The 24,288-nt window shown below is 61.1% G+C and overlaps 3 protein-coding genes, 1 long non-coding RNA gene and 1 other non-coding gene across 11 annotated transcripts in view; 1 reads left to right on the top strand and 4 right to left on the bottom strand.

Annotated features, from left to right (window-relative positions):
* Positions 1-3,428: 3,428 nt before the first annotated feature.
* On the bottom strand, positions 3,429-3,535 carry LOC131746745 (U6 spliceosomal RNA). The gene has a single exon (XR_009332642.1). It is a non-coding gene; the product is annotated as a U6 spliceosomal RNA (small nuclear RNA).
* Positions 3,536-5,179: 1,644 nt separating this feature from the next.
* On the bottom strand, positions 5,180-6,551 carry LOC136793030 (uncharacterized). Its single transcript, XR_010837751.1, has 2 exons — positions 6,122-6,551; positions 5,180-5,509 (listed from the first exon to the last, which is right to left on the bottom strand). It is a non-coding gene; the product is annotated as an uncharacterized lncRNA (long non-coding RNA).
* Positions 6,552-9,125: 2,574 nt separating this feature from the next.
* Positions 9,126-11,335, top strand: CALML6 (calmodulin like 6). Of its 2 annotated transcripts, XM_067019113.1 has the most exons (5): positions 9,152-9,845; positions 10,417-10,591; positions 10,692-10,836; positions 11,005-11,105; positions 11,180-11,335. In XM_067019113.1, the coding sequence occupies exons 1-5, from the start codon at positions 9,408-9,410 to the stop codon at positions 11,224-11,226; spliced, it is 906 nt and encodes a 301-aa protein (XP_066875214.1). In that variant the 5' UTR covers positions 9,152-9,407; the 3' UTR covers positions 11,227-11,335. The 2 variants fall into 2 exon arrangements, with proteins under 2 accessions (XP_066875208.1, XP_066875214.1); XM_067019107.1 differs by having other exon boundaries at positions 9,126-9,845; positions 11,005-11,335.
* TMEM52 (transmembrane protein 52) lies at positions 10,950-14,244 on the bottom strand. Of its 3 annotated transcripts, none has more exons than XM_067019137.1 (5): positions 13,479-14,244; positions 13,349-13,392; positions 13,192-13,233; positions 12,375-12,502; positions 10,950-11,391 (listed from the first exon to the last, which is right to left on the bottom strand). In XM_067019137.1, exons 1-5 carry the CDS (start codon positions 13,677-13,679, stop codon positions 11,210-11,212), a joined length of 597 nt encoding a protein of 198 aa, XP_066875238.1. In that variant the 5' UTR covers positions 13,680-14,244; the 3' UTR covers positions 10,950-11,209. The 3 variants fall into 3 exon arrangements, with proteins under 3 accessions (XP_066875238.1, XP_058921408.2, XP_066875232.1); XM_059065425.2 differs by lacking the exon at positions 10,950-11,391 and adding an exon at positions 11,602-12,260 and having other exon boundaries at positions 12,375-12,553; positions 13,479-13,694; XM_067019131.1 differs by lacking the exons at positions 10,950-11,391; positions 13,192-13,233 and adding an exon at positions 11,602-12,260 and having other exon boundaries at positions 12,375-12,553; positions 13,479-13,694.
* A 1,401-nt stretch (positions 14,245-15,645) lies between these two features.
* CFAP74 (cilia and flagella associated protein 74) overlaps positions 15,646-24,288 on the bottom strand; it is a 76,937-nt gene continuing 68,294 nt past the window's right edge. For 2 of the 4 annotated variants that reach the window (XM_067019070.1, XM_067019079.1), the window contains 14 exons: positions 22,740-23,016; positions 21,340-21,438; positions 20,423-20,559; positions 19,659-19,793; positions 19,393-19,502; positions 19,211-19,266; positions 18,982-19,101; positions 18,536-18,691; positions 17,744-17,870; positions 17,463-17,617; positions 17,070-17,238; positions 16,696-16,826; positions 16,349-16,483; positions 15,646-16,152 (listed from right to left, as the gene is read on the bottom strand). In XM_067019070.1, coding sequence (XP_066875171.1) covers positions 16,051-16,152; positions 16,349-16,483; positions 16,696-16,826; positions 17,070-17,238; positions 17,463-17,617; positions 17,744-17,870; positions 18,536-18,691; positions 18,982-19,101; positions 19,211-19,266; positions 19,393-19,502; positions 19,659-19,793; positions 20,423-20,559; positions 21,340-21,438; positions 22,740-23,016 — 1,909 coding nt within the window. In that variant the 3' untranslated portion in view covers positions 15,646-16,050. The remainder of the gene's footprint in view (positions 16,153-16,348; positions 16,484-16,695; positions 16,827-17,069; positions 17,239-17,462; positions 17,618-17,743; positions 17,871-18,535; positions 18,692-18,981; positions 19,102-19,210; positions 19,267-19,392; positions 19,503-19,658; positions 19,794-20,422; positions 20,560-21,339; positions 21,439-22,739; positions 23,017-24,288) is intronic. The other 2 variants (XM_067019097.1, XM_067019088.1) reach the window with 1 other exon arrangement.

Here is a 24,288-nt window from a genome sequence, read left to right as displayed (position 1 = left end):
GTCGGCACCCTGCCCCCCCCCCGCTCCCCTCCCCCCTCCCCCGAGGCAGGCTGGCCCTTCGCCGCCTTACAGGTGAATGAAATGAATACTTACGCCTATTTTTGTACTAACAGTTGAGGGAACCCAAGAGTGAGGCTTCGAGGGCAGGGTTTTGAAAGGAGAGATGGAGAGTGGCCGGGCAGGAGACTTGGGAAGACGAGCCTGCCCAGCTGCAAGTCCAGGAGGGCCTCCCTCAAACGCTGGTGCCCGCCCAGCAGCGCTCCCCGTCTGAGCTCCGCGCGGCCCGCGAGCGCCGCCTGGTGCACATGCGCGGAGTGGCCGCCCGAATCGGTGCTTCCGGGCCGGGGATGGGGCAGAGCTAAGCGACGGTGAAGGGGCGGGGGCAAGTGTCGGGGGCGGGGCCTAGTGGCTGGCCGGGGGCGGGACCGAGGGCAGAGCCGGGGGACAGGGCGGGGTCGGGGCCGAGCGTCGGGAACTGGGCCGGGGCTTGAGAGGCTCAGCTCCGGACTCCTCCCTCCCGGGTGGGCTGGCGGGCTGGCACTCCCCACGAAGACCCCGGAGGGCCACGGCGACCTGTTCCCAGACATGCTTGTGATTTTGCTAAAACAGTCCATGGTTTTCAGGGCTGGTAACTCGCAGTACCCTCCGCCCACTCTTCGCGGAAACAACCCTTTTCAGTTCTTAGTTGTTTCCTCTGGTCTTGATTTAGAAATTAATCGAAATCTCGGTAGTTGGAGAAGGTGGTCAGTTTGAGGCTGATCTTTAGTGTTAAGATTTCTTTGTGGATCAATAAATGATCTATTTTTAGAGCAATTCAGGGTTGCTAGAAAAGGGTGTTCTGAGGCTGCTACCCCAGACCCAGCGAGCGAGTGGGGCGCTGGGCGCAGGGGGGCGGGGCTCCCGGGACACGCACGGCGGAGGGGCTCTGCGGGCCGGGAGGGCCAGCCTTTCTGTAGGCTGTGTCTGTGGACAGGGAGCAGCTGGACTTTGTTTTTATCCATTTAGGCAATTCAATCGCTTTTAAAGTGGCGATTGTTTTCAATGGCATTATTTCGATTACTGGTGTATTTGGATTTCTCCTTCTTTTTTAAAAAATATTTATTTATTTATTTAGGCTGCGCTGGGTCTTAGTTGCGGCATGTGGGATCTAGTTCCCTGACCAGGGAACCCAGTCTCCTTGCACTGGAGGCGCGGAGTCTCAACCAATGGACCGCCAGGGAAGTCCCTGGATTTTTTTAAAATAAACTTTATTTTTAGAAACGCTGTAGATTTTCAGAGAAATTGCCGAGACTTCCGGAGAGTTCCCACGCACTTCACTTCACGGTCAATTTCCTCTATTATGAGGAACTACATTAGTACAGTACACTTGCTACAATTAATAACCCAATATTGACACATTATTAACTACGGCCCACACTTTATTCAGATCTACTTAGTTTTTACCTAATTTAGTTGTTCTCCCTGGGCGCCTCCTGGCTGTGGCAGTTTCTCAGACTTTCCTTGTCTTCGGTGACCTTGATGGTTTTCAGGGCTGGTCAGGACATCCTGTAGTCTGTTCCTCTGTTGGGAGTTGTCTGGTGGGGTTGTGGGTTTCAGAGAGGTACAGTGCCCTTCTCGCTGCAAGTGTCAAGGGTGAACACCCTCAACATGGCTCACCACTGTGACCTACCTGGCCCTGATCACTGGGCGGGGAGCCTTTCCCTTCTCTGCTCATCGGAAGGAAGTCAGTAGTGGCCACCCACGATTCGGAAGTGGGGGGCTGTGCTCCCTTCGTTGAGGGTAGAACATCTACATAAATTATTTGGAATTCTTCTGTATGGAATATTTGACTCTTCCATTTATTTATTTATTCTGTCACTTGTATCAATATGGACTCATGGATACATATTTATTTTTCTTGTGGTTATACACATAACATAAAATTTACCATTTTAATCGTTTTAAGTGCACAGCTCAGTGACATTAAGCACATTCACATCGCTGTGCAACCGTCACTACTATCCGTCTCCAGAACTTTCTCACCTTGTAAAACTGAAACTCTGTCCCCATTAAACACTGACTCCCCACCCCCTACCCCAGCCCCTGGCAACAGCCATTCTACTTTCTGTCTCTATTAATTTGACTGCTTTAGGGATGGTATATAAATGGAATCATTCGCTATTTGTCTTTTTATAACTGGCTTATTTCACTGAGCACGATGTCAAGTTTATCCATGTGTCTTAGGTGTTAGAATTTCCTTCCTTTTTAAAGCTGTCGGATAATAATTCCATTGTATATTGTATTAGGGTTCTCCAGAGAAATCAATTATATATATAATATAACAAATATATGTAGGGCTTCCCTGGTGGCACAGTGGTTAAGAATCCACCTGCCAATGCAGGGGACACGGGTTTGATCCCTGGTCCGGGAAGATCCCACATGCCGCGGAGCAACTAAGCCCGTGCGCCACAACTACTGAGCCTGCGCTCTAGAGCCCGGAAGCCACAACTACTGAAGTCCGCGCGCCTAGAGCCTGTGCTCTGCAGCAGGAGAAGCCACCGCAATGAGAAGCCCGTGCACCGCAATGAAGAGTAGCCCCTGCTCGCCGCGACTAGAGAAAGCCCGCACTCAACAACAAAGACCCAATTCAGCCAAAAATAAATAAATTAATAAATTTTAAAAATATATATATGTAAAATATAGAGCGATGAGATTTAATTAATTTATTTATTTATTAATTGAGGTATAAGATGGGGAGATTTATTACAGAAATCAACATGTGATTATGAAGGTGGAGAAGATCTGCCATCTGCAAGCTGCAGGCCCAGGAAGCCAGTGTTGTGATTCAGTCTGAGTCTGAAGGCTGAGAACCAGGAGCGCTGATGTCCGAGGGTAGGAAAGGATGTATGTCCCAGATCAGGCAAAGAGACAGTTAGCTTGTTCTCTGCCTTTTTGTCCTACCTGGGCCCTCAACAGATCAGATGATGCCCACCTGCACTGGGGAGGGCAATCTTTCTTGTGTTCAGATTCAACACCGGTCTCCTCCAGACACACCGTCCCAGTCACACCCAGCTATCTGGGTGCCCTTAGCCTAGCCAAGTGGACACATAATATTAACCCTCATACACACACACACACACACACACACACACACCACACACACACACCATGTTTTGTTTATCCAACTATCCATTGACGGACATTTGTTTTTTTTTTCTTTTTAACTCCTGCGAATAACACTGCTATGAACACGGGTATGCAAATACGTGTTCGAGGCCCTGCTTTCGATTCTTTGGGGAATAGGCCCAGAACTGCAATTGCTGGGTCACATGGTAATTCTATGCCTACTTTTTCTAGGCACCTCTGTCCTGTCTCCCACCAGTCTACATTCCCCCCAACAGTGCACAAGGGGTCCAATTTCTCCACAGCCTCACCAACACTTCTTTTTTAAAAATATGGAATGGTCCACAAATTTGTGTGTCATCCTTGCGCAGCGGCCATGCTTATTTTCTCTGTATTGTTCCAATTTTAGCATCTGTGCTGCTGAAGCGGGCGCTCACCAACACTTCTTGTTTTCTGGTTTTTGATGGCGGCCATCCTGATGGGTGTGAGACGGTGTCTCGCTGTGCTGTTGATTCGCGTTCCCTGATGATCAGTGATGCTGAGCATCTTGTCATGAGCCTGTTGGCCATGTGAGTGTCTTCTTTGGAGAAAGGTCTATCAAGTTCTTTGCCCACTTTTTGAATTAGGTTGTTTATTTTTGGTGTTGAGTTGTAGGAGTTCTTTACATTTTCTGGGTATTAATCCCTTATCAGATATAAGATTTACAAATATCTTCTCCCATCCTGTGGGTTGCCTTTTCTCTCTGTTGATGGTGTGCTTTAATGCATGATGATATTTACCTTATACTTTGGTTATAACTCAATACGACTTGATTTATTTTCTTTCTCACATTGTTCCAGCTTTGGCTCCTGGAAACTCTGTCAGGTGGCTGGCTTTACTTTCTTTATTCTTCTAATTTTATGGAGGTATAACTCACATACAGCACTGTACAAGCTGAAGGTGTACAGCATAATGACTTGACGTACATACATCATGACCATGAACCACAATAAGTTTGGTGAACATCCATCATCTCATATAGGTACAAAATTAAAGAAATAGAAAAAAATTTTTTCCTCGTGATGGGAACTCAGGATTTACCCTCTTAACGACTTTCATATATAACATACAGTGTTAATTACATTTATCATGTTGTGCGTTACATCCATAGTACTTATTTTTCTTATAACTGGAAGCTTCTACCCTTTGACTGCCTTCCTCCAATTCCTCCTCCCCCTACCTGGGTTTACCTTTATTTTTTTTTTAATTAAAAAAAAATGTATGGGCTTCCCTGGTGGCGCAGTGGTTGAGAGTCCGCCTGCCGATGCAGGGGACACGGGTTTGTGCCCCGGTCCGGGAAGATCCCGCATGCCGCGGAGCGGCTGGGCCCGTGAGCCGTGGCCGCTGAGCCTGCGCGTCTGGAGCCTGTGCTCTGCAACAGGAGAGGCCACAACAGTGAGAAGGCCTGCGTACCGAAAATATATATATATATATATATATATATATATATATATATATATATATATATATTTATTTATTTATTTATTTATTTGGTTGTGCTGGGTCTTAGTTGTAGCAGGTAAGCTCCTTAGTTGCAGCTTGCTTGCTCCTTAGTTGCGGCATGTGGGCTCCTTAGTTGTGGCATGCGGACTTCTTTGTTGCAGCACGCATGTGGGATCTAGTTCCCCGACCAGGGATCCAACCCGGGCCCCCTGCATTGGGAGCGTGTAGTCTTAGTCACTGCACCACCAGGGAAGTCCCGGGTTTACCTTTGTTATGTTACTTTCTGCTTCCTAGTTATGCTGCCTTTCTTATTTTTTATTTTTATTTCTAATTTTTGGCTGCAATGTGCAGCTTGCTGTACCTTAGTTCTCTGACCAGGGATTGAACCCATGCCCTTGGCAGTGAGAGCGCAGAGTCCTAACTACTGGACCGCCAGGGAATGCTCCCCTATGCTGCCTTTCTCATGCTTCCTTCTCCCTTCCTGTATTCTATTAGTTTCATTACATTTTCTTTAGTGTTTTTTCCTTCCATAGATGTGGAAGTTAGTTATACAACCTAGTTCTAGTCTTTTAGTGGTTATCTTAAGAGTTTCACATTACTTTTTTTAAAAAATAAATTTATTTAGTTATTTATTTTTGGCTACATTGGGTCTTTGTTGCTACGCATGGGCTTTTCTCTAGTTGCGGCGAGCGGGGGCTGCTCTTCGTTGCAGTGGGCTTCGTTGCGCAGGCTTCTCATTGTGGTGGCTTCTCTTGTTGAGGAGCTTGGGCTCTAGGCGCTCAGGCTTCAGTAGTTGCAGCACGGGGGCTCAGTAGTTGTGGTTCACGGGCTCTAGAGCGCAGGCTCAGTAGCTGTGGCGCGCGGGGGCTAAGTTGCTCTGCGGCATGTGGGAGCTTCCCCAGACCAGGGCTCGAACCCGTGTCCCCTGCATTGGCAGGTGGATTCTTAACCACTGCACCAGCAGGGAAGCCCCCGCATTACATTTTAACCTCAATCACTAGCCCTGGCCATTTCCTAAACACTACCGGCTCTTACACTTGCAACCCTGCCCTCTTCCACGGTTGGTGGTCCAGGGTTTGGGTTTCTTTGACACCCCTTGTCCAGGCTGAGCTGCCCCTAAGCAGGCCCCGTGAGAACGGCTCAAGATGGGGGCACGTAGCGTTTCCGTGGGCACAGGAAGTAAGACGGGACAGAAGGGGGCAGTTCCAGAGCTGGGCAGGGGGCTTTGGGCAGGGGCTCAGTCCACCGGGACCTGGGAAGACTGTGTCACCCGCGAGCAAGGAGGCTGGGGGGCTGCAGCCGAGCCCCCACGTGGCTGCCCCAGCTGGCCGAGTGAGCCTCAGGCGGAGGCTGTGGGAGGAAGGGAGGCGTCTGAGAAGCTCCGTGCCTACCCGCCCCACCGCCCGCTATGCTCCAGCCCCTCGAGGGAGCCCCCGGCGAAGCCGTGCTCGCCTGACCCCTGCCAGCCCTGCCACCAGGTCCCTCTGTCACCCACGTCAGGCCCAGCTTGTTCTCAGCTGGGTCGGCTGCAGCTTACCTGCGTTGTCGGCCCAGCGGCCACGGCAGGAGGGGGGGCCCGAGGGGGACAAATGTTGGCTCTAGTCGGGGCGTGGCCTGTGCACTGTGCTCCCCTGGGGTGGCGGTTCGGGCCCAGCCCGTCATAGGGAGAGCCGAGCACGACCTGAAGGCCACAATTCCAGAGGAGTTGGTGTCACCCTCCCGGATGCCCCGCCCACATGTCAAGGCCCCTGCTGTCCCACCAGGGCTTGACTTTGATGGGCAACAGGTGTCACTGAAAGTCAGCCACTCGGACACTCAAGTCCTGGGCTTGGGACTGCGGTTCTCTGCCCTCCACTGCCTCGGGGGCGCAGAGACCTGTCGGCAACCAGAGACCCAGCGCTCAGCACACTAACACGTGGCGTTCACACCCGCACTCACACCCGCTCCCACGGTCACACCCAACCCATGTTCACACCCACATGCAAGCTCACGCCCACGCCCACGCCCACCCCGGCTTTCGCTTTCGGCTTTCGAGTCCCCACTCCTGACCCACCCTCCACCTTGGTGACTTTGTGTGGAGCATCAAGCCAGCAGCCTCTGGGCCTCTCATCCCCTTCCAGTGTGACCCACCGCAGGGACGATCCCCATGCCTGGCGCCGTGTGGCATCTGGGCAGCAAGGGACCCAGCTCCAAAGCCCATCTGGTTGCACCCTGGGCTGTCTGGAAGCAGCCCCCGAGGTGGGGTGTGGGGTACAGGCCACGGGCTAGGGGTAGAGTCCAGCTGTCCTGCAGGAAGCCTCGGGCCAGCCAACAGGCTCTGGAATGAGCACCCTTCAGAGTGTCCCACGTGGGGCCGCAGTGGTCGGTGAGCTGGGCCTGCGCCTGAGGCCACCCCGGGGTGTGGGGCTTGCAGTGTCTTCTTACTGGGGACCCCCAGTGGCAGTGTCTGTGGGTCTCTTCTCTTCTCCGGGAGGGGATGACTGGTCTGCACCGTGTGAGGGGAGGGGGCACTGAGGGAGGGGCTCGGGTCTCCCTGCTGCGCACATCCACTTTCCCCTCCCCCTGGCCTGGGGTTTCAGTCTGCGAGTTCAGCCGTTCTCTTAGGGGAGCCCGTGGTTCCATCCAGATCCGCCCGGAGAACACACCGTGTGCCCCGCCGTGGGGTAGGGCGGCCCTGGGGGCCTGGGCACAGATGCCCAGGTGCTGGCAGCACACGGCTCTGGCCTTCCTGGGTCCCCACCCTTGGTCACCCTCTGACCTGATTAGGGCTCTGCAGAGAAATAGACCAATGGGAGAGAGCGGGAGGGAGGGAGACTGACTTATTTTAAGGAACTGGCTCAGGTGGTTGTGGCTCGTCCAGCAGCTAGAGACCCAGGGAGGAGCTGAGGCTGCAGCTCAGGGCCAGAGGCGGTATACAGCAGGCTTCCTTCTTCCTGGCGACCTCAGGCTTTTCTCTTAAGGCCTTCCACTCTCCGGATGAGACCCACCGACGTTATCAGGGTCACCTGCTTTACTCAAATCTACAGACTTCCCCGTTAATCACATGGAGAAAACCCTTCATGACCCCCACGTTCACTGCCGCATTATTCACAGCAGCCAAGAGGTGGAAGCAACCTAAACGTCCATAGATTGACGGATAAACAAAATGTGGTCTATCCATCCAATGAAATATTATTCAGCCTTAAGAAAGAAATTCTAACACCTGCTAAAACATGGATGCACCTAGAGGACGTGATGCTGAGTGAAATAAGCGGGACACAAAGGGACAAATACCGTCTGATGCCACTCATACAAGGTCCCTAGGGGAGTCACATCCGTAGACAGAAGAGCAGAAGGGTGGGTGTCGGGCTGGGGAGTGAGTGTTTAATGGGGACAGAGTTTCAGTTTGAGAAGACGGAAAGTTCTGGAGATCTACTGCCTAACAAGGCCCGTAGAGTTTACGCTACTGAACTGCACGCTTAAAAATGGTTAAGACGGTTAATTTTATGTTATGTGCTTTGTACCACAAACAATACAAAAAAGAACAAACAAAAAGATTGTGGTTCATAACGGATGTTCAGTATACGTTAGTTCCCTTTTCTGAGGGATCTTTTACGCTAATTTCACCACTGTAATCAATACATATGTGAAAAAACACACCTTCACAGCAACACCTAGACTAATGTTTGGGCAAACACCTGGGCTTGTAGCCTGGCCAGCGGGATGCAAAACTGACCCTCACGCCCTCCTTCCCCGCAGGCCCTCGCCCTCCCCGCATGCCCTGCCCCACTGCCGTCGTGCGGCAGCCCCCACCAGCCGCCTTCTTCCCCAGCTGTGGTCCAGGTGTATAGATGCGACTAGTTTCCTTGAAATGGTCTGGGGATTTTTGAGGGAAGGGGTGGGAGAGTCTTTTCTCACCGTCACAAGGCCTGAAGCCACGGCCCGGAGCAGCCAGGACAGAGGTAGGGCGCCCAGAGCCGGCTTCTTCTTCCATCCTGGCCCGGGGCCACTGGCCCGGGGCCCGCTGGAGCCATCTTGTCCCCGTCAGCACAAATCTTGCGGCCTCAGCAGCTGTCCTGGGCCTCAGCAGGAAATGTCCCTGCGGCTTCCATATTCTGGCAGGCGGAGGCCCGGCCAGGCCGCTGGGGTACAGGGCAGGGCATACCTCGCCTGTTCAGATTCATCAGGTGGTCACGGGGCCGAGGCGGGTGTGTGTGCGCGCGTGCGCGACTCTGGGGGCCACGCACGGGGGTGAAGGGAACTCGTGGGGGCCAGTCTGTGACGATTGCTGGGCGCAGGGGCTGGAGCGGGGCTGGAAGGAGCCCCCTCAGCACCAGCTTGTCATCACAGACCTCCGAGTGCCGTGGCCAGGCCAGCAGGTCGCTACCCGGACAGGAGCGCAGGAACCTGGGCCCGGTGTCAGGGGCCGGAGCCGCTGCCCCAGGTCGGGGTGGCGGTGGGTGTGTGTGTCCGAGGGCTGAGCACACATAGGCAGGGGTGTGTGTGCTGCTGTGGCATCTTGTTACTAAACAGCCAGGCCACGGGGCTCCCTCGGGAGCCAGCTTTGCTCTTCTGAGCGGAAGGGGCTCAGGTTTCCCTGAGAATAGCCCCTGACCGCCCAGAGGACACCTGGCTTGGCCTCCCCGTGGCCAGTCCGGCCCCCTGGTCCCGTCAGCTCTGCCTCCTCTCGCCCCTAGCTCGTGGCCAGCTGTCTTCTCCGTGGACCCCCGGCCCCTTCTGCGCAGGGCGGCCAGAGGGGGACCCCAGTGCATTTGTTTGTTGAACCTGTCTTTAGAGGGTGTCTGCAAAGTGCGGGCACCGTGCTGGGCCCTGGGTCCTTGGGGATGCGAGGACGACACCTGGCCAGGGAGGGCCGTCAACAAGAACCCTCACCAAGAAGTGACGACAGCTCGTGGGGCCTCCGCTGCAGAGTGGGGGGAAGGGGCCCACTGGGGAGAAGGGAGCGGCCCCTCTCCTGCCCTGGCCCACGCAATCCACCCTTGCCGTGGCCCAGGGGGGCCTTGGCTGGGACCCAGGGTCAGAGAGGGAGCTCTGGGGTGAGGGGCTGCTCCGGCCAGGAAGGGCCACGTGGGGAAGGGCCAACCTGTCCCAAAATAGGGCTGACAGGATCTCCTGGCCATAAGAGCCTCTCGGAATCTGGACCCCAGGGACCCCGGGCAGCTGGGCCCGCTAAAACTCAGCCGCCCCCTCGGCCCCTCGTCCTCTGCCCACAGCAGCTCCAGCGCCACCGTGCAGTGTCCCCTCAGCCGGCCACAGACATGGTAAGGCTGCTCCCGGCGCCCGGCAGAGCTCCTGGGGGCTGGGCCGGGCCGGGCCGTCCGGGGGGAGCTGGGGCCGTGCCTGGGGGACAGAGGACAACAGGCAGGCCTCTACGCACACGGGGATCAGGCTGGGGCCGTGACCACAGGTGGGAGGGTCTCTGGGGACGTGAGGAAGACGTCCAGTGAGGCTGGGCGGAGAGCGCGGAGTGGGGGCCCCGAGGCCGGGGCAGCCCTTTCAGAAGGCGGCCGGGGCGGTGGCAGGCAGGGTGGCCGGCGCTGGTCTATCCCTCCGGGACGCCAGAACAGGCTGGGGCCTCCACCCTGGGCCCCGGTCAGGCTCCTCCCCACGCTGGCCCACGGTGTCCGGCCCCTGGCCTCGCTGGCTGTCCAGTGCTGCCCTCCTGCACTCTCCCGTGGCTGGCCCGGCCCGGCCTCGAGCGCCGTCCCCTCCGAGTGGCCTCGCGGAGCCCCGCTCTCCCCTCGACACCCCTCCCCGTGCCGCCTGGCCTCCAGCCTGCCCCGGACTGAGGGGTGGAGGGGCCCCGGCGAGCCCGGGCCCGTGTCCCCACAGACGGAGCGCCTGACGGCGGAACAGATCGAGGAGTACAAGGGCGTCTTTGAGATGTTCGATGAGGAGGGCAACGGGGCGGTGAAGACGGACGAGCTGGAGCGGCTCATGAGCCTGCTGGGCCTCAACCCCACCAAGAGCGAGCTGGCCTCCATGGCCGAGGACGTGGACAGAGACAGTGAGGCCGGCCGGGGGCAGCGGGGGGGCGTCACCGGGCTGTGAGGGGGGGGGTGGGGCTCGCCACCCTCACTCGGGCACCCGCCGCTTGCTCCCTGCAGAGAGAGGGTTCTTCAACTGTGACAGCTTCCTGGCGCTGATGGGCGTGTACTTGGAGAAGGCCCAGAACCAGGAGACCGAGCTCAGGGCGGCCTTCCGCCTCTTCGACAAGGAGGGCAAGGGCTACATCGACTGGGACACGCTCAAGTAGGGCGCGGCCGGGCGCGGGGCGGGGGCGTGGCGGGGCGCGGGGCGTGGGCGGGGGCGTGGGCGTGGGGCGGGGGGCGGCCGGGCGCGGCCGGGCGCGGGGCGCGGGGCGCGGGGCGGGGGCGGGGGGCGGGCCCGCCAGCCGCCGCTCAGCGCGGGCTCCTGCAGGTACGTGCTCATGAATGCGGGCGAGCCCCTCAGCGAGCTGGAGGCCGAGCAGATGATGAAGGAGGCCGACAAGGACGGGGACGGGACCATCGACTACGAGGGTGAGTGGGGGGTGGGCCCCGGGAGCCCGGCGGCCAGGTGGGGCCAGGCTGCTGACCTGTCCCTCGGCTCTCAGAGTTCGTGGCCATGATGACTGGGGAGTCCTTCAAGCTGGTCCAGTAGGAGCAGCCACTGCGGCCGTGGGAGGCCCGCCGCCCGCTGCCATCAGCCTGCCGCCCGGCCTGTCATCCACCCCACGCCAGCTCCGTGGCCAATAAACGCTCCAGCCAGACTCGTGTGTGCGCTTCACTGTCCCCAGGCTGGAAAAGGGGCTGCAAGGCTGTGGGTCTGGACAAGGGAGAGGTTCCCCTGAGCTGCCCATCACACTTGGGCCATCAGTTCTGTGGGACACCTGACACTGCCTACAGCCCAGCTCTGGGCTCCGGACACCAGCCGGAAGGCCAGGCTGGGCATAGGCTGAGGACCACATACTGCCTGCCTGCCCTGGGAGGCGGCTGCCCGAGGGCCCCTCCCGGAGCTCTTTCCTCCATATGGAGATCACTTAGATAGAAACTTTATTCTCTCTCCAAAAAGCTGTAGACATCACAGCAGGCCCTGAGCCCTGAGGCTTAGGTCTGTGGGTCCTCATCTGGGCTGAGGGCCTGCTGGGCCTGGGCCCCCAGGGGCCAGGGCTGAAGGTAGCAGTGTGTGGTGTGTGTGTGTGTGTGTGTGTGTGTGGCCAACACAGGGCCGGCTGGCTCAGATGCCCAGTGTTACATAGCAACGAGGCCAGGGCTGCAGCAATGTGCCGGACGGCTGGCCTTCCCGGGGTGGGGAAGGATGGTGAGGGTGGGCTGGGGTGCCCTTGCACAGTCCCCCATGAGCACAGAGTGGCTGGTGGCATCGGGAGGCTCGGGAGAGCTTTCCTGCCCCCTCCGGCGGGCATCAGGGCTACAGCCAGGGGTGTTTGGCATTGCGGGCCCACTCCTGGGGCCCTGGAGGGATCTCTAGGCCTGAGGCCTCAGGGAGGGGGCTGGGCTACTGGGAGGGAGGTGGCTCTTCCTGTCTGGTTTTAGCCACCTTGACGGCCTCATCGTAGGAGGGCGGCAGCTCAGGGGCATACAGGCTGTAGGCGGGAGGGCTCACGGGGTCGAGGTCCAGCTCCCCAAAGGGCAGGGGCAGCCGCATGCCCGGCGGGTACTGCACAGAGCTGTAGGCTGCAGGGAACCAGAATGGGTTTGTGGGGCTGCGTGGGCATGGCCCTGGCCCTCACCAGTCCCCTGCTGCCCCTTCAGGCAGATGGGCCGCCGGGTGAGTCTGCCGGCACTCACATGACACAGTGCTGTGCATGGGGCTGTCGCTGTCCGCGGGGATGGCTGTCAGGTCGCAAGGCTCAGGTGCTGACGGCAGGTGTGGCTGGGCGTGCGCCCGCTTCCGGAGACAGCAGAACCGGACGCAGCTGGCCGTGACCCCACACAGCAGCAGCAGGAGAACAGCAAGCAGGATAAGCCTGGGTGGGAGGGCAAGTCCTGCCGCTGGCCTGACCCCCGGCCGCTGGCGCCTGCTCCCTGGGGGCAGTCCCAGCTCAGCTGCCCGAGACAGGCAATGGATAGGATGAAAGACAACCAGGGACTCTCTCTCCAGGCCGGAGACCTCCTCCTGGCCAGGGCTGGGCCTGAGGGGCTGGTCCGGCCTGGTCTCCTGCTGCTGGCCTGCCCTGGCTGTCTCTCCAGGGCTGGCCACAACTGGCCTTGGGCTTACTCCCAGGACACACTGTCCCAGACCGACTGCACAGTCCTGTGCCCGGACCAATGACCATGTTCACAGGGGCCTCCCACAGGGGCGGGGAGCGAGGGCGTGGGAGGTGGGCAAGCAGGATACAAGGGAAGTCCTGCCAAGGGCCCCGGGGGTGTCCCTAGCATGGGGAACTCAGGCAGGACCCACGCAGGAGGTCGCCCCTGGTACTGGGGGAGGAGGCTGGGGTCGGCATGCCAGGCTCTGAGGGCCCCAGCGGCTTCCCGCCAGCGGCCCAGGAGGAGCACAGTGCTGGCGACTCCTCGGCCGTGGAGCCAGGCGGGGTGGGGGTCTGGTGGGCCTGGCCCTGGGAAGAACCGTCGCACCCGGCTGTGCGCCGCGGCCTCCACTTACCCCACGTGCCACAGGCTGTTCCAGCGGGCCTGGGGCGGGCACCTGCGGGGACCGGGGCACCTGGAGCAGGCGAGGCAGGGCCCGGCCGACCGTCCCGCCCGAGCCTCCCCCAGGGTGGGGCCAGATCCCAGCTCCCTCTCTCCCCCCCACCACTTACTGATCCGAGGGGTCGCAGCTGCCTTCCGCGAAGCCCAGCGCCACCTGTGGGGACAGGGGTGAGCCCGGGCCAGGGCGCGCCGAGCGCAGACCCGCCCCGCGGTGCACGAGCCGAGCGCCCCGCGACCCACCTGCGGCAGCGGTAGGAGCGGCGGCAGCAGCAGGAGCCCGCGGTCACCTCGGGGGCCAGCGAACATGCTCAGCGCCGACGGGAAGCGCGAGCCCACTAGCCTCGAGGCCTTATGGAGGCCCCGCCCCCAGGCCCCTCCCAGCGCAGACCCCGCCCCCCGAGACCGCGACCATTGGAGGGCTCGCCCTGTAGCCTTGCCCATGTGCCTCGCCCCTACCCTCCGCCCGAGGTTTAGCCGCGCCCTTTAGCGGCCCCGCCCCCGCAGGCTCTGGGCAGGCCCTAGATTCCGCTCCAGGGCCCCTACCACACAAGCCCCGCCCGCAAGTCGCAACTCTTGGCGCTCCTATCAGGTCCGTCTTCTCTGTGTTTCCTCAGCCTAGGATCGCGGGGTGCGGGGCGGTCTTGCCCCGTTGACTTCTTGCAGTCGGGCTTGGGGTGGACCGGGGCGCACCCTGAACAGCTGTCAAGACGCTGGGGCGTTCCTAGCGCGCTGGTCAACTACATTTAGTGTGCACGCTCGCTGTGCCCTCTGCTTTCCGCTCCGCCACCCGGCGCTCAGGCTGAGGGTGGTGGTCAGCACGGCAAGGTGCAGGGTGGTGTGCCTTGTCTGCGGAGGGTGGGAGGAGAGGCTACCCTGCCGTGCTTTTCTTCATTGCACTCAGGACGTACTCCACGAGCATCTCCCCGCTGGAGGGGAAGTGACTGAAGCTCCTTGAGGGCAGGGCCTCTTCTGCTTGGCTCTCTCATGCCTGGACCTGCCAGGTACCTGCTCCATGATCTCTGTCCTGCCTCTGTCCTGCAGCTGTCCAGCACCTCCAGGCTGTACCCTGGCCCCCAGGGCCCCTCCTGCCCACCCTGCTCCAGCCAGGCTGGCTGAGCTTGGCTCCTGGCCGCCCTCTTCCTCCATTCTGCTTTGGAGGCCCGGCTCAGGAGTGGGAGGGAGGAGGATGGCACTGGTCCAGCCAGCAGGCAGGAGTGCAGGCAGGGCCTTGGGCAGTGAGTACCAGGGCCCGCTGGTTCTAAACCCTGAGAGCCAGGCCAGGGTTTAGAGGAGAGTGGCCTGCCCCTCCCACGGGCCAGCCTGAGGGGGAGGCAGGGGTAGTGCTCTGCGGGGAGGACCTCCTTCTGGGGCCTGGCCTGGGCTGCAGGACCCTGGCTTCTCTTCTCACCTGGTGAGAAAGCAGCCCCTGTGAGGGCTAGGAAAGGGCTTGGGTCTGCCCACCAGACTGAAGTCCTGCAAAATGCTGCTCTGTGGCCACCATCACTGGCTCAAGGTTAGGGAGATGGCAGACTTCCAGGCACCAAGGGCACCGAGGAAGTGGGGTGAGGGCTCCAGGCTGGTGTCCTGAAGCCTGTGCCCAGGAAATTCCCCGGATGCACCTTGCCCTCCACTCCTGCCAGGGAAGCTGCGAGCGCTCGCCTGGGGGCAGGCACGGGGGTGGCGTGGGCGGGCTGGGCCGTACACAGGGGGCCTGGATGGGTGGGCTTTGTGGGGACAGTGTCTAACCTGCCACTCTCCAGAAGGCAGGGGCTGGGTGCAGGCACTATTCTGAGCTCCCAGCAGGGACTCATGGGCTGGGAGTTGGGGGCTTCTCCCTTGAAGAGCTGGTCAGGACCCAGAAGGCTGAGCCCGGACTCACTTCAGAAAAAAGTAGAAAACCAAACTCCTGGGCTGGGTGTCCCCCGGACCCTGGCTGGGCCGTGAGGGAGGACACGGTGAGGGCGTGTCCCCGACGTTTGCTCGCTCCTTGCTTGGGGGCATCAGGGACCCTGGAACTTGGGAGGAGCAGGGAGGCCTAAGGGGCTGCCTGGGCTTTGGAGCCTGCCGCCCCCCTCCCTCCCCGCTGGCGTCTTTGGGTGTGGGCTGGTCTCTGGGTGTGGGCTGGTCTCAACACCAGCCCCGCAGGCCGCCCCCCCCGCCACGCGCAGCTGTTCCCCCAGGCCTCAGGATGCTCCCCTCGGTCTTCCAGGCCGAGTTCACTGTTTTATGGGCTGACCTGTGAGTGAGGGTGAGAAGCAGGGGCTGCCCCCCGCCCCGGACTCTGTCCCTGTCTCTCCTTCACAGCTCACCGCGGGGCTCACCGCACGGCTCACCGCGGGGCCCACCGCACGGCTCACCACGGGGCCCACCGCACGGCTCCCCGCGGCCCGCACAGCAGGCCTGGATGCACAGGTTCACACAGGGTTTATTGGCAGGTCGGCGGGCGCAGCTCTTCTCCCCACCAGGACCTTGAAAGGCTGGGCGGGTGCTGGTGGGGTTGGGGGCTCCGAGGGGCTCAGGCTGGGAGCAGGTTGTGGTCAGGACTGGCCTCGTTGCCGGTTCTGAGTGTGGGGCTGGGACAGGGGCTCTTGGCCTCGGACTCACTGGATACAGGGCAGCAGGAGGCAGCCGTGCCTGTGGAACTGGGGTGCCCCGGCCATGGGGCCATGCGGGGGGCCACCCTTTTGAAGCTGCCCAGCAGGGATGTCCAGGTCCCAGGCCCCTGGATGGCTCTGCTGTGTCCACAGACCGGGGGAGGCTTCGAATGTGGCAGGAAGATCCGAGGGGGCTCCGTGGAGAGAATCCTGTGGCCTCAGGGGCCGGTCACCACCTGCGCTACAAAGAGGACCTTGTAGGTCTCCTTCACGTCCCCCCTGAGCTGCAGCAGGGCTGACACCATGAGTGGGTGGTCCGGCTGGAAGGGGAGAGGCGGGGAAGGAGGGGGACCCTCGGTCAGCTGGCACAGCAGACAGATGTTTTCTGGCCGCGGCGCTGCCCACCTCACCCGCCCAGGGCGCCCCCGCAGTCCCCTCCCTGGGTGGGGGCAGGGCTGGCATCCTGCCCAGCCTGTGGCTTTCACGGGCTCCCTGGCCGCCGTCCAAGGCACCTACATCAAAGTCGATGGGTGGCATCCAGGAGATGCTGATGGTCTTGGTCTGGCCGCGCTCCACAAAGCCCTTGGAGGGCTCGATGGTGAAGCCCTTGTGCTGCAGGGACGCGATGCTGTCCAGGCTGAACTCGACGGTCTGCAGGCATTGGTGCTGTCAGCAGGTGGGCGGGCACAGCTCCCGGGAGGCAGCGGGACTGGGCGCGAGGGAGCCCAGCACCTGCCCTATCAGCCCTGACCAGCAGGCTGCCCACCCCACACCTATCGGGGGGCAAGGCCAGGCGAGGCCCGGGTTGCCCAGGCAGTGGTGGATGCCGAGGTGCCAGGCAGGCAGGGAAGTGCCGGGCTCACCTTCTTTGGGGACCGCTGGGTGGTCCGGATGCAGCCCACCTGCAGTTCTCGGGTGGCAGGTGGGGCTGGCGTGTCCGTGTCCAGCTGGACATAGGCCAGGGTTACCAGGATGGGCTTCAGCTCCGCAGCTTCTGGAGAGGGAGGGCCTGGCTGGGGGCTCAGGGCAGGGGGGCTACCACCAAGGGAGCGCGGGAGCTGGGTCAGGCAAGGACAGTGGGTGGGGCGGGGCAAGGACAGCCGGCTTTCGGGGATGGGCCAGCAATGGGGGCCCTACATGCAGGCCCCCAGGGCCAAGGGTGCGGTCAGAGCGGGACCGGCCCTCCTGCTGCAGCCCCCCCCCACTGCTGGGGCTCCCAGCGCGTCAGAGGGCTCACCCTGTCTGTGCTCAGGGTCGGAGGCAGGGGTCGCGGTCAGGGACTCCACAGGCACGTCCAGGGGGTCTCCGCCCTCCACAAACATCATGTGCTCGCGGGCCGCGCCCTTCAGGAGGATCTGGTGGGAGATTTTCTGGGGGCAGGAGCACAGCAGACTCGGTCCGCGACCCTGCGAATGGGGCCCTGGGAGCGGGCGGTGCTGGGGTGCAGGCCTGTGGGGCCCGGCACTCTGGTCTCTCCACCTCGTGACCCCCCCCCCCGGCCTGACGCAGAGCCCCCAGGCAACAGGCCTCCAACGTGGGGCCGTTCGGGGGACGGCGAGCGCCTCAGACACGCGGACGCAGGCGGGCTGGGCTGGGAGCAGGGGTCCGGGCTGGGCTCCTGGAGCCGCACCTTTTCGAAGAGCACGACCTGAAGCTGGTCAGAGAAGTACAGGCTCTCATGGTCCGGGCTGAAGGTCACGGTGAAGTCCTGCGCCCTGCCCGGCTCCATGACGCCCTCCACCGGGACCACGCTGAACACGCTCTGGCCGCTGTAGTTCTGCGTGCCTGGGGGCAGGGCGGCCCGGCAGGTCCGGCTCCCTCTGCAGTGCCCAGCGCCCCCCAAGCCCCCCTCTGCCGCCCCGCACAGTCCCCCGCCAGCAGCGGTCACCCCCCCCGGCCGGCCAAGCTCACCCACGACTTCCGTCCTCTGGGCCGGGGAGGCCAGGCACCGCGGCAGCTGGTGCTGGCCTCCGCTCCTGGTGGAGAGGCTGGCCAACTGCACGGAGAACTTGATGGGCAGCGGGGAATGGTTTTGCAGCTGCAAGGAGCAGGGCTCAGTCACTGGACCTGCGGGACTGGCCGGCCCACGGACAGGCTGCTGCGACCAGGTCTCAGCTCCCCGTTGCCCCTGGGCCACGCCCTGGGCAGTCAGGCTCAGGCCGGCCTTCGGCCCAACCAGCCTCCCTGCCCAGGTTCTTCTCTGCCCTCACCCTCTTCCCCTGAGAGCACCCCATCCCCCCCTAAGACATTTCCTGGAATCCCTGGCCTGGGCTCTGCTGTCAGGACCTGGACTAAACCGGGCAAGGAAGCAGCTGTCCTGTGCGTGGCTTCATCCTGGAGTTGGCATGGCCCTCAGACACTGGGGGGGCAGCAAGAGCCAGGCGTGCCTTCCTGCCTGGGTTGGGGAGCCCACACGGCCCCTCCCCTGAGCTGAGCGCCCCCCATCCCAGGTGGGGCAGCCCACGCCAAGGCCCTGAGGCAGCAAGACGGGAGCAGCAGAGAGACCGGGGAGGTGGGGGAGGAGGGTGTGCACCCTCAGCTTCTCCTGCGAGAGAGGGCCATGGAGGTGACCGCTGCTGGCGGTGGGGTGGGAGCGGCCTGCACCCGCACTGGCTCCCTGATCAAGGCAGGGCTGACCCCCTCCTGGGGCACGACCCCTCCCAGGAGGCGGGGCAGGCGCCGGGTCCCCACCACGCGCTTTACCTTGAAGCCCGCGGAGGTGGATTCTCCGGCGATCGTGTAGCCCATGTTGAGGACGCCTCCGTCAATGGAGCACGTGGTCACGGCCGCCACGCCTCTGCCCACGAGGGCCAGAGAGAGCGCGCCTCTCTTGGTGATGACCTCCAGCACTTCCTGGGCCTGTGGAGACCACGTCCCTTAGCGTGGAGCAGAGGCGTGTCAGAGGCAGCTGACACGTGGGAGCTCCGTCTCGGAGCAGCTGGGTCAGGGCAAGAGGGAACTAAGACGGCTTGGAGCTCCCTGGCCTGCTCCTCCTCCTTCCAGCAAGAGGCCAGGGCCCAGGAGGACCAGCGGCTCCCCGGGCCTGGCTGGATGGCTACGGGCCTGGGCACTTGGCGGGCGCGCGGAGTGGAGAGGGGGCCGCGGAGCCCCAAAGCTGCAGCCTGGCGCAGGGCGGGCCTAGGACTCACCAGCACGCTCTCACGGGGGGAGAAGGACAGCTCCAGGGCCTGGGTCTCTCCAGATGCCAGCTTGCGGATGGGGTTCAGCAGGACGAAGGGGCCGTAGGGGTCCAGCACGGAGTACTCCAGCTGACGGCCCAGCGTCAAGGATGGGTGACAAGCACGGGGCCGCAGCCCTTCACCGGATACCCCCAGTCCCCTGCAGCAGGCTGCCCGGGCCGGGTATGGACAAGGATACATCGAGACCCTCGGGGGAGACGTTCTGGATGGAGACCTTCTTTATGCCGCGTTGTCCTGAAACGGGGGAGTCAGGTCACTGCCCAGGCCTGGGGGTGGCGCGTGGGAGCCCAGGCGGTGATGGGGTGCCTGGTCCCTATGGGTGGGGGTGGTCGTGGGGGGCTGGGCCCGATCAGGACACACCTACAGCGATGTCGCCAAAGTCAGCGATGGTCTCGCCTTTGTCGGACGTCACCACGACGGATGGTGCTACGGCTGGACACCACAGCTCCAGGTACACGGTGTTGTGGGGACTGGGGGTGGCGGGTGGCTGCTGAGGGCCGAGTGGGCGCCGCGTGCCCTGCCCTCTCAGCCTGACCCCATGCTGGCCCCGCCCAGATCTGGGGGATTGCAGACGGGGACAGTGACTTCTTGGCCGACCAGGCCCCACCCTGCCCAGAGCACCGTACCTGAAGCTCAGGGGTTCCGTCCCCTTCCTGTCTTTGGTGTCGCCACTGGCAACAACACAGGGGACCACAAACTTGTCAAACTTCCCCTGGAAGGATCTGGTCAGGGTGGCCTGCGCAGCCCGGTACTCCTGGGAGCTGCGGTGGGACCGGCAAGGCGCTCTCACACCCCTCTCCCTAGGCGGCCCGGTGGCCCAAGGGGCCCCGTGCTGCCCCCCACGGAGGGGTCCATAAGGCCATGCCTGCTCCCCTGGGCCCTGGGCCAGAGGCTGTGGGGTGGCAGCCTTGGGGGGTCACGTTGTGGCCCAGGCTGTGGCTGTCCCAGTTTTGTCTGACCGGCTGGTTTCCTCACCCCTTCCCTGGTTGCTGTGGCGGCTCCCCCCTCCCCCAGGGTCTGCTCAGGCACCTAACCAGAGAGCCGTGTTCCTGGAGCCACAGGCAAGGGTCCAGGGCTGGCAAGTGGCTCAAGCCCACTGGAGTTCTCTGGAGCTCGTTTGGCAGCTGAGCTGGGAACGTGGGAGTCTGGGGCTCAGCATCTCCCCAGCCCCTGGCCTGAGGTTGTTCACGGGGGCCCTGGGCCCTAGGGCCCCAGGGGAAGGAGGTGCACAGGTGCCCAGAAAGGCAGAGCCTGAGGGGACTCAAGGCAGCTCCTGGTTCCAACTGTACCTGAAGCCAGTCCCACCCTGGCCTTCCAGTCACAAGGCTCGAAACAGCTCTGCTCCGGGTGGGGGAAGTCTCTGTGGGGAGCAGCCTTCTTTCAGGCCCACCTGGGTGTGAGGTCCTCTTTCTGCAGCTCCGGGGGCTGGGAGGCAGAGGCCTGGGACAGCCGGTCTCGGTTCTGCAGCCGCGGTATGGAGGACTGTCTCCGCTGGTCCTTCCTCTGGGTGGCCGTGTCCTTTTGGGACTGCAAGGTGGGAGGCCAACTGTGGGGCTGCCCCGGGGACTCTGCTCCCGGTAGACCTCCCAGGGCAGGAACCCAGGGGCCCCAACTCCAAGCAGCTCCCTGGGGGAGACCGTCGGCAGGTGCGGAGACCCCAGTGTCTGTCTTTCCCGTCGGGGAGACCGAGGCCCGGGGCGGGGCAGGGCGGAGGGCTGGCCGAACTGGGGGTCCTGGTCCCTGCCCCCAGCCTCACTGCCCTGCCAGCAGGCTGCAGGCCCTTCCCCTCCTCCTGCGCTTGCTATGACAGCACGGATGCTCGAGATCAGGACCCAGAGGCCGCGGGGAGTCGCGGGGCTCTCTGCGTCCCCAGGGCAGCGGCAGGCAGGCCCTGGGCTGTGACCGCCCAGCTCTGTCGGACGCCCTGTCCCGGCAGGAGCCCGGCGGTGGCTGCCTCTCCAGGCCTGAACGTGCTAGGATTCACAGGCCCCTCTGAGGTTTATCTGTTCCCCCTCCACTGTAAGGGCAAGCCCCCCGCTAACCAGGGCAGAGGGGCCCGGCCCACCCTCCCGGGACCACTGTCTGGGGATCCACCTCGCCTAGTGATGCTTTCAAGAGGGGAGGGAGGAGCCTTGCCAAGAAGAAGTGTTAACCTCTTGAAACAGTTCCACACACACAAGGCTCCAGAAAAGTCTGCCCAGGGCTCCTGACCCCCCGGCCCCCCAGCCTCAAGGCCGGTGGGCTTTGCTCCCAAGTGTTTGTGCAGCACCCTGTCCCCACCAGGCTCCCCACCCCCCTGCCATGTACCCATCTGGCCTCAGCTTCTTGGCTCAGGGCCTGTAAGGCTTCCTGGTGGATCAGCTCGGTGGGCAGCACGGGCCGGAAGGCCACCCGGACCAGGCACCTCTGTGAGGAGAGAGGCCGGGGGGCAGAGGGGCCCCTGTGGGTGCCCCCTCAGCGCCCCACCGCCCGCCGCAGCCGGGACCCCCTGGTCACGCTCTTGGACATCCTGGGGTGATACCCCATCTCTTCTTTGGGGTCTCAGCTTAGACGAACCCTTCTGGAAGGTCCTTCCTGACCTCTGCCCCCGGAAGCTGGGGTGGCTGCAGACATGCTCTCACCAAGCCCCTCTCACCATGCGGGGGTGGGGGGGGTCCTGTGATGGACCAGCCCACTGCCCACGGGGCACGAGTGAGAGGGGACGTTTTGTGTTCAGCCACGGACACTTGGGGGTGAGTCCCTGCACCCTCACCTGTCCCCCTTTCTGAAGCACGTCCACCCCCTGGGACGGCCCCGGGTCCCAAAGGGGGTTCACTCACCACGGCCTGCCCCGTGCTCAGTGCAGCAAGGGAGCAGGGGTGGGTAGCGAGCGGCTGCAGTAACCCCCTTGGAGAGGAGAACCCTGACTGAAGCTGAATTTGCTCAGTTTAATAAAATGCATTTCAGTAATCACTTACTGAAACACTGCCAGGCCCAGGACCTGCATGTGCCCCTCCCCACTGAGTCCCCTTACAGTGGCTGTCACCCCTGACTCTTTTTTTGTTGGTTTTTTTTTTGTGATATGCGAGCCTCTCACCGCTGTGGCCTCTCCCGCCGCGGAGCACAGGCTCCGGACGCGCAGGCTCAGCGGCCACGGCCCACGGGCCCAGCCGCTCCGTGGCACATGGGATCCTCCCGGACCGGGGCACGAGCCCACGTCCCCTGCATCGGCAGGCGGACCCTCAACCACTGCGCCACCAGGGAAGCCCACCCCTGACTCTTGAAGGTAAGGAATTCAGCTCAGAGAGGCTGTGATGGCCCTAGGGAGTCTCTGCCTCCAGGCCCGGGCTCTTTCTGCTTTGTCAGCAAAAGAGTGGTGGGGAAACCTTTCGCCAGTCAACCAGTGGACAGGCACCCTGTGCTCCTGGTGACCAGGTGCTGTGTGGCCTCTGTGCACATCTGCTGTGAGATCCAAGGGCTGCACACCCTCCCTCAGCCTGAGCTGCTGGAGCCTCCAGCCAGGGGCCTTTGGGGTCAGCTGCCCGTGGGTGCCCCACCTCTGGGGCCAAGCTGGGCTGGGCAGAGGGCACAGTGGCCTGCTTGGGTCTGAGAAACATCCAGGTTGATCCCCACGTCTGCCGTCTGGTTGAATCGCTGCAGTGCAGAGAGAGTAGAGACTGGCCCCTGGGCTGGCCCCGCCCCAGCCCACCCGTGGGGCCCACACCCACCTTTCCTGGCCACACGGTGCCCACCGAGGGTGAGATGGTGATGGGGGAGTTTGGGGGCAGGAGGAACTCGAAAGACGTGGGCCCCACGGGGGATGCATCCTCCAAGCCGATGCGGGGCACCGAGGGCACCGGCGAGTTCACGCTCAGGCGGGAATTGATGACGTACAGGGTGGCAAGCGACGTGTCGTACAAGGAGGTGGCCGCAAACTTGACCTGGTAGTGGGACAGCTCGAGGGGCGGGTGGACACCCACAGCCCGGCACGTCACCTTGAAGCACCTGGAAGTGACAGCGTGGGCAGCTCAGCTCAAAATTTTAGTAAATTTTGAAAATACTTTGTGCCCCCGTGCCCATTTTAATTAGACAGTTAAAATTTTAATCACAAGTTTAAACAGTTGCAAAAGAGGCAATTTCTGGCTTATTTCCTTAATTATTCACTGACATTAAAAAAATAAAGCCGATAGGGGACTTGCCTGGTGGTCCAGTGGTTAAGACTCTGCACTCCCAATGCAGGGGACCTGGGTTTGATCCCTGGTCAGGGAACTAGATCCCACATGTTGCAACTAAAGATCCTGCATGCCGCAACTAAGACCCGGCACAGCCAAATAAATAAATATTTTTAAAAACCTGATAAATTACTCTTTAAATATAAACATGGGAATCTATATACCATAGTGAATTGATTCTTTTTTTTGGCTGCGTTGGGTCTCTGTAGCTGCGTGCGGCTTTCTCTATTTTCGGCTAGCGGGAGCTACTCTTCGTTGTGGCGTGCAGGGTTCTTATCGTGGTGGCTTCTCTTGTTGCGGAGCAAGGGCTGTAGGCGTGAAGGCTTCAGTAGTTGTGGCTCTTGGGCTCTAGAGCAGGCTCAGTAGTTGTGGTGCGTGGGCTTAGTTACTCCGTGGCATGTGGGATCTTCCAGGACCAAGGCTTGAACCCGTGTCCCCTGCATTGGCAGGCGGATTCCCAACCACTGCGCCACCAGGGAAACCCCGTGAATTGATTCTTGCCACCATCCGGTTTAAAAAAAAAAGAACAGATACTTGGTATTTTAACCACTGGAAAATTTACATTCCATGTTTCTTTGAACTCCTATTTCCACTGCACTCGTGCCATTGGATTTTATCCTAATTACATATGCTTTAATGCTTTATGAGGTGATGTCGATGGCCCTGTCATACTTGTCCGTAACAAAAATGTGTTCATAGGTTGAAATATTTCAATGTATATTTTTGTGTCCTGTGACCACAGGCTCTAAATGTTAAAAAAATTCCTTCTGGGTGGAGATGTCATTGAGGTTATTGTTAGAAATTAATTAGTTGAAAAAGCACAAATGTATGGAATGTGATCATCATTACATATAAAAAGTAAGAGCTGCTTGGAGTCACTTCAGGAAGGTGATGGAGCTGTTTCCCAGCTGGTTCAAGGGCCTGTGAGGGACATGGCCTGTGGCCTTGCTCCGTTGACCTGGGAACCGGGGGTGGGGGGCCCACCCAAGACCCCTCCAGCCCCTTCCTTTCCATTCTTGTGACCATGCGTCTTCCGATGTCCCTC

This window comes from Kogia breviceps, chromosome 1 (genome assembly GCF_026419965.1).
Source record: "Kogia breviceps isolate mKogBre1 chromosome 1, mKogBre1 haplotype 1, whole genome shotgun sequence".
NCBI lineage: Eukaryota > Metazoa > Chordata > Mammalia > Artiodactyla > Physeteridae > Kogia > Kogia breviceps.
The sequence above is the reverse complement of the archived record's forward strand: the minus strand, read 5'-3'. Positions and strand labels throughout refer to the sequence as shown.

Excerpts from the sequence above, each read along its gene's own strand:
- TMEM52 (XM_059065425.2), bottom strand. The coding sequence starts at position 13,679 with ATGGGCAAGGCTACAGGGCGAGCCCTCCAATGGTCGCGGTCTCGGGGG. Across the intron at positions 13,234-13,348 it reads AGCTGCGACCCCTCGGATCA|GTGCCCGCCCCAGGCCCGCT; the intron begins GTAAGTGGTGGG and ends CGGTCCCCGCAG. Across the intron at positions 12,261-12,374 it reads CATGCACAGCACTGTGTCAT|CCTACAGCTCTGTGCAGTAC; the intron begins GTGAGTGCCGGC and ends GGTTCCCTGCAG.
- CALML6 (XM_067019107.1), top strand. The coding sequence starts at position 9,408 with ATGCGAGGACGACACCTGGCCAGGGAGGGCCGTCAACAAGAACCCTCA. Across the intron at positions 9,846-10,416 it reads CTCAGCCGGCCACAGACATG|ACGGAGCGCCTGACGGCGGA; the intron begins GTAAGGCTGCTC and ends GTGTCCCCACAG. Across the intron at positions 10,837-11,004 it reads ATCGACTGGGACACGCTCAA|GTACGTGCTCATGAATGCGG; the intron begins GTAGGGCGCGGC and ends GGGCTCCTGCAG.